Source organism: Scomber japonicus, chromosome 6 (genome assembly GCF_027409825.1).
Source record: "Scomber japonicus isolate fScoJap1 chromosome 6, fScoJap1.pri, whole genome shotgun sequence".
Classification (NCBI taxonomy): Eukaryota; Metazoa; Chordata; class Actinopteri; order Scombriformes; family Scombridae; genus Scomber; species Scomber japonicus.
In genome coordinates, this window is record NC_070583.1 from 499,474 (window position 1) to 507,227 (window position 7,754).

Here is a 7,754-nt window from a genome sequence, read left to right on the forward strand (position 1 = left end):
GCCCCATAGTTACCCTCCCAGATTATGCCTCAGAAACTCCCCTTTGATCCAAGGAAACCTCCCTTACAGTATCCTTACTCCATCCTGTCACTGCCATCACCGTTGATCTGCACCACACAGTCCTTGTCCAAAGGCTCCTTTGAGTGGGCCGTGTCAAAATGCTGGGTGCTCACCATGTACCTCCCCCGAGCATCCAACCCCAAGGCTGGCACAAAGCGACGGTCAAACTGGATTTCTTGGCGCAGGTAAGAGGTTCTCTTCTGGCAGGTGTCACCAGTTCCCTCCTGCAAGGCTGACAGGAACACCACCAACTCAAAGTGGTTGGATATGCCCTCACACAGGGCAGGGTAGAGGGGGCTCCGGCGGTCCAGGGGGTGGTAAAAGGTGAGTGGGAAGATGAAGAAGGGACAAGGTTGTTGGCCCAGATGATCCAAGTGGAAGTCCAGAGAGGTCTGGTGCAGGGCTTGGCCTTCATGTTCCTCGTAGAGCACAGCACTCACCTTCACATCTACCAGAGGCCTCTGCAGCAGGTTAGTGGCTCGTAGCATGAGGCATGTCTGGCCCTGATGTTGACCAACCACTGCCTGGGGACTGAACTGGATGGCTCCTGCTCGCTTCTGAGGACGTGCAATCTTGGCTACAAATGCACCTGGAGGTTAAGACAATGATACTTCAGTGTGATGTGATGATATGAGATGATTTCACCTTGTTACTTTTTATATTTGTCTTATGCTGCTTTTCAATAAGTCACAGCAAAATAAATCTTGTTCTGACAATAGCAGCAATGGTAAAACAATGTTGTAGAAGCACAAAATGAATTGGTATCTGTCTTTGATTTTAATGCATATTCAACACTTTGATGATTTTTGGTCTGCCCTGTGATCCTACCATGAATATCCATGTAAATCCACATGGGTTAGTAAAGGGCTAGCTTTTAGAACCTAAAAAGATAATCATTAACTAAAAGAGCCAAGGTGGGATAGAAGTGGAATCCATGAGCACAAGCTAAATCTTTGACAAATCCATTGCACATGTAAGCAGGTGAAAGGCTAGTGTGCTTCAGAAGAAGTGAATCATCAAACAGGGTCAGAATCCTCTTCTGAAACCTTTCTCACATCAGAATTGGGGGAGTTGTTCCGAGAAACTTTTGTAACTTTATAACTTTTGCCTTTAGATGTGGTCGCGTTGTACAACACGTTGTATGACCTAGTTAGTCTCAAGCATACCGAACCCTTTTAGGCCAATAAAAGGCTAATTACCACAGGGATTAAGCATAGGGTACCCTAAATTACCCTAAAAATCATATTTTTTCCCCCTTTTTTGTCTTGTTTTGCCCACTTTCTAGCCTACATTGGCTCAATCATTAGCAAACATTAAAACCAGCCTACTGTATGAGGCTGGTTTAGAAGAGGATTCTGACCCTGTTTGATGATTCACTTCTTCTGAAGCACACTAGCCTTTCACCTGCTTACATGTGCAGTGGATTTGTCAAAGATTTAGCTTGTGCTCATGGATTCCACTTCTATCCCACCTTGGCTGGTTTTAGTTAATGAGGATGAAGTCTTACATTAGCCCCACTTGTAGTCCATAGTTGCTCTATTTCACAGTCCACAGGGCAGAAACATCTGTGTTTACTCTATGCACTCTGTATGACTGCACATGTGATCAGAGATTGAGAGACTGTGAAGTCCACAACACAGAGAGACTAAGAAAGATTACCATCAGTTCCTATCACACATGCTACCCTAACCCTAACCCTAAGAAAACAACACGTTGAACTCCCAACACCAGGCCCATAGCCTGGATTGTAGAATTACTGAATTCATATTAATGTTCATTTTTTATCTTTTATGTCAGAGAGGTGTCATGCATGTGTTAATTGTTGAGTACTGTTAAAAAGCAGCACTATAGACTCATGTTTCATGATTTAATCATTCGATGCACATATAGTTCCAAAGTTTGCCCAGCAGATGTATCAAAATCTTTGTAACAATGAATCCATTCCTGCACAGAGGTCACAAGTAAACACTTTAGTACCAAACATAAAGGCCGCAAATAACCGTTAAGGCTCACTCTGTAACACAAGGCCTGTTCTAATGTCACAGTCTATTTCCCCTTTGAATAGTCTTTCCATGTGTGTTTCCAAAGCTCTACCCTCCATGGTTGGGGTTAGGTCTCAGGTGAGGTGAGTTTGCATTGAAGTTAATTAAGCATTTCAAAACTCAAGTAGTTTGAATTAATGATGAAGTTGTAAGGAGAACAGCATTTGATAGGGGAATACACACTCAATGAAAAATAATGTAAATGTTTGTGGGGAGAAGTGTTTAGGAAATAAACGTTGTACCTGTGATGAATGCCTCTAGCATGAGCCCCAGCAGCATTTGCACAGCCAGCAGTGCTATAGCACTGGGACAGTCCCCACTGGGGAACATGGTGCCATAGCCAATGGTCAGCTGTGTCTCTAGGGAGAAGGAAAAAGCGGCAGTGAAGCTGGTAATGTGCTTCACACAAACCACATGCCCCTGTGGGGGGGAATCATGATCTTGCACAGCCAGGTCTCCGTTGAGGTGGGCCAGCAAGTACCACAGGCAAGCAAACAGCAGCCAGTGGGCCAGGAAGGAGGTACAGAAGGCCAACAGGACCCATCTCCAGCGCAGACCCACCAGCAATCCCCACAGGTCCTGCACGGCCAGTAGCCAGGCTCGGCTTGATGCCCTGCGCCATGAGCCCGAAGAGCACAGTGGGGGAGTGAGGGCACAGTGTCCATCTTTGGTGACCAGGCGCTGGCGGGTTGGTGAAGACAGGAGAGGAGAGGAGGAAGCCTTGCCACCCAGAACACTGCTGTTGGATTTGGTTGTCATGGTTATAGGTGGATCTCAACCAGGTTAGGGCAAGGTGCTGATGATCCTGAAATAAAATGATAAAAGACACAAAAGTATGATACTAATTTATATAATTATGCTATTCTTTCATGCATGTGTTGATGATGAGTATGTCAGTCATGAGATGTCTAAGTCAGACAGTAGGTGCCTGTGGCTGTCACATGGTTGGTTGGTCTGTCTTTCCAGCTCTTTCATTTTTTTTTATTTTATTATGGTGACCTCTGACTTTCTGCCACATGGCCCTCAGGTACATGGTGGCTGTCTCTCTGAAGGTAGAGTGGGTTGACCACTAATAACAGGATTGGCAGTTTAATCTCTGGCTCCTGTTGATATTAGGGTTGCGAACGATAAACCGATGCGACCGGATATTCAGTTCAACAAGTGAGAGATACGGCTTTATCGGTAGCAGCCTCCTCAATTGATACAAATTATTCATGAATTCCTAGATGAATCAGTTGTAGAGTCATGGATCGGGTATCACGAGACTTGGAGTTGGCTGTCAGCATCACACACGTGCCAGCGTCTCTAAAACAACGCGAGAGCTGAAGCTGCTCGCAAAACTCCGTAGCTGCCTAGCTGGTATTAGCATGAGTGATAAACAAGTGACAACACAGAGAATGGAGGAAGTGAAGAACGACAACGTCAGCCTGAGTGATGGAGGTGATCATATTGCACTTTTGTTACCTATTCTAGTGTTCAAAACACTATGCTCAGGCTGAAATGTTGCACTTTGTTGTGACTATTCTCTGATACTTTTACCTCTGGAGTTCCCATCCAACGATTCAGCCAGACTTTTTTTTGGTCCATGTCTAAAAATAAATACATTGACATGTGATTTTATTGTTCTGTTTGGGTTTTTTTTGCCAGTGCCATAAATCCACAATGCTTGGGGATATGTGTTTTTTTACATATTTCGTAGGATTGGCTTCTTTATTTTATAAAATATCTACAACAAATATTAACCGTAGAATCAAATCGTATCGTTCTTACACTGTATTGAATCGATTCGTATCGAATCGTTCTGTAATAAAAGGATATTGTTTTTGAATCGAATTGTAACCTGTGTATCTAGATGCATATCGAATCGTTTAGCACAGAGAGATGTGCAACCCTAGTTGATATCCACATTTTGAAGTCAAGTCAAGTCAAGTCAAGTCACCATCTTCCCCAGTCTACTACTAATGGCTGGCAAATTGTGCTTTGGATGAAAGCGAAAATTGAAACATATCATACTTAAATTATTCCACTGTCAGGTCTTTGTTCCCCTCACAAATTCTTTGCTCCTTGACATGTTTTTAAAGACACAGTGTGTAGAATTAAGTGGCACGAACTTTGTAAAATTGGAATATGATAATCATAAGTATGTTTTAATTAGTGTATAATCACCTGAAAAGAAGAATCATTGTGTTTTTGTTATCTTAGAAAGAGAGCTTTATATCTACATAAGGAAAGGGTCGCCATGTTACACCACCATATTTCTACAGTAGCCCACAGTAGATGCCACTAGATAAATAAACAAACTTGTTTCAACCCCAAAGATGTCAGCCATAACCACATACCCTTCTGGTATCACTCAAAAATATCAACTACCAAATCAGAAATATAATATTTAATGGACTGTTTGCCATGTTATTTACTGTATACGGTGATATGAAATGTCAGTGAGTGAAATATAAACTTGGACACAATAATCCTACTGATCTTTTAGGAAGATTGTTATGGAATGTCCTCAATACCTTTTTGGTCCCAAAGAAATAAAAATGTTTAGTTTGATTGACAAATAGGCCATTCCTCCTGCAACAAAAGGCCAAACTATTGTTGAGCATCATTCCATGATAGAGTTCAATAAATAATGTGGCCACTAGAGGGTGCTAACAGGGCTATAGACCTTTAGACATGTTTTAGTATTGATGGAACTTAACTAACAATTCGTTTTAAAGTTTTAGATCTAAGATAGGATAAGGTATCATGGGAAATCTTATCATGTAACTCTCAGAAAAAAAACAGTAAATCATATTTATCCAAATGTATGACAGCTGCTTTAAATTCCAAGGTTAAGCTGTTTCTACAGCATCACCATGAATCTAATTTAAACAGGATATGTGTGTGTAGAGGAATTTTGATCACCAGATGTATGTGAAGGCAGTCCTGACAGGCGGACAGCTAGAGTCCTGTCCTCTCCAGAGTCTCTATTTCTATGTCAATATTGTTGCCAGGAGATTAGAGCAGGTCCCAGCTGGGAATCTGTCTGAGGAACACAGCGACATGCAGAGTAGGAATGCGTCTTTCAACTGCGGGGAGCTTTAAACTTACTGCACTGCATGGCTCGCAACTTGTCTTGTTCACCAATTACAATATACATTTAACATCATTTTATGCATGTGTGTAATGTGCACTTGCAGATTGTTTCCATGCATTTGATTTGAACTTTGCATACCCTTTAAATACAACAAACTGGGAGAGTGAGACACTTAAAGTTGGAACAAAACAATAAATCTAGTGTGAGCTCATGAGGAATAATGTTAATAAAGTTGACAAATTCATGCAACAGCATTGTTTCAAAGATAAACTGTAGTATTTTAGTAACTAGTTTAACATTCAAAACACAAGTGTAAAAGTTACTTGGTTCTCTTCATCAGTGACTAAAAACTGGGCAATTCTTTAGCCAGTTAAGTTAATTAAATAAGAACAGAGGAAGTTTAGGGACATGAGAAAACATTTTATGCACATCTTTGAAGGAAACAGCATCCAATCCAGGACTTATCTGTGACATGATGTGAAGTAACAGCAGGTCAATAAGGAGTGTGTAGGTTCAATGTGTTGTTGATTCTGCTAAGACATTTGTCTTTGTAATGAGGCTGGGGGAAACACCAGCCTGATAACAGTCAGCAAGGTTGTCACATGAGAGCCATGTGCTGGCTAAGGCTTTATTATAATGACTCTCAGTACACAGTCAGTCTGTCAGAGCTGTCACTGCATCAGCCACTGACCTCACTGTTCATTAGAGCATCTAATAAATACATGAAAATCACTGATTCCTGGCATTGCTGGATGAACATGCAAAACTTTTAAATATAGCATTCCCCCACTAACACTAGTTATTAAGGAGCCCATACTTCAATGGTTTGTATGTTTTGGGCATTCAGTTCCACCGTAAAAATGTAAATTGTATTATATTGTAGTCTATTTGAAAATAAAATAACATTTTAATTTAGTCATTTAATTTTAATTCAAATTTAAGACTCACTTCCAAAAGAATCAGAACAGTAAACACATTAATGAATTACCAGACAGTGTGCCAGTTTATAAATTCATCATACCTAAATATATTAGCATATTACAATACATGCATGTAACAATACAGTAAATATATGTGGTACCATGCCTGTATAAAGCTATGTGGTAACTGTATGGAAGTGGCTATGAAATGTTCATATATGAGGACACTGTTGTTACACAATGCTAAAATATATTCTAATAGTAAAACACGCAAGTACCCTGACACAGTCATGTCACAAGCTTTAAACACAACACTGACACAGGATCAACTTCTAAGTTCATATAACAAACTTGTTAACAAGCAGTTGCTTATTTAAACTTCCAGCAGACAGAAAGCAACATTACCATTCATTCAGAGTCATGGTTGTTGAGATGAATGTTCACCACTATTCACTGTCTGCCACCTCTTTAGCTCTTTTTTGGGGGTCTCATAGAAAGCAGCTGACTGTGAAGCAAAACTGTAAAGTTATGCCCAGAAAACTGCTGAAAGAAGCTATAAGAAGCTATAAAACTCTCAGGATGGAATCAAAGGGAACTGCAGAGTTCTGTGATAATTCTCTGTGGGTTTGTCAAAAGGAGTCCATTTCACATTGAATCCATTGTTATTATAAATCTATATATAAAAGCTGCTTTAAATTTGCGAATATAATGCTAGTCACCATAATACACTGCCTACATCAGACCAAAGTTCATTTGTAAGAGAAAGATGGAAGTCTTTCTTCTTTAAAACATGCTCTTTCTCTCTATATCTTTATGGGTTTGATTCTAATAATAAAGTACAGTATCAGTCAAAAGTTTGGACACACTTTTGTTTCAAGGAATTGCAAAAATGTGTCAAAACTTATGACTGGTACTGTGTTTTTAGGGTAAAGTTCATTTGTTCTAATATAGTATTCACAAAACAACACAGTTTAAATTCTATTGAAAAACAGAGGAGAAGGAAGTATTCAGATCCAATACCAATATATTAATGTCAAAATACTCCTTTACAAGTAAAAGTCCTGCATGAAAAATCATCCTACAGTAAAAGTACTACAGTATTATGAGTAATGTAGTATACAGTATTACGGTAAAAGTACTACAGTATTATGAGTGATGTAGTATGCAGTATTACAGTAAAAGTACTGCAGTATTATAGTGATGTAGTATGCAGTATTACAGTAAAAGTACTACAGTATTATGAGTGATGTAGTATGCAGTTTAACAGTAAAAGTACTGCAGTATTATGAGTGATGTAGTATGCAGTATCACAGTAAAAGTACTGCAGTATTATGAGTGATGTAGTATGCAGTATTACAGTGAAAGTACTGCAGTATTATGAGTGATGTAGTATGCAGTATTACAGTAAAAGTACTGCAGTATTATGAGTGATGTAGTATACAGTATTACAGTAAAAGTACTGCAGTATTATGAGTGATGTAGTATGCAGTATTACAGTAAAAGTACTGCAGTATTATAGTGATGTAGTATACAGTATTACAGTAAAAGTACTGCAGTATTATGAGTGATGTAGTATGCAGTATTACAGTAAAAGTACTGCAGTATTATGAGTGATGTAGTATGTAGTATTACAGTAAAAGTACTGCAGTATTA

The 7,754-nt window shown here is 39.5% G+C and overlaps 1 protein-coding gene across 1 annotated transcript; it reads right to left on the reverse strand.

Moving 5' to 3' along the window:
- Positions 1-74: 74 nt before the first annotated feature.
- Positions 75-2,861, reverse strand: kcnj13 (potassium inwardly rectifying channel subfamily J member 13). Its single transcript, XM_053320431.1, has 2 exons — positions 2,345-2,861; positions 75-649 (listed from the first exon to the last, which is right to left on the reverse strand). The coding sequence occupies exons 1-2, from the start codon at positions 2,859-2,861 to the stop codon at positions 75-77; spliced, it is 1,092 nt and encodes a 363-aa protein (XP_053176406.1).
- Between the last annotated feature and the right edge of the window lie 4,893 nt (positions 2,862-7,754).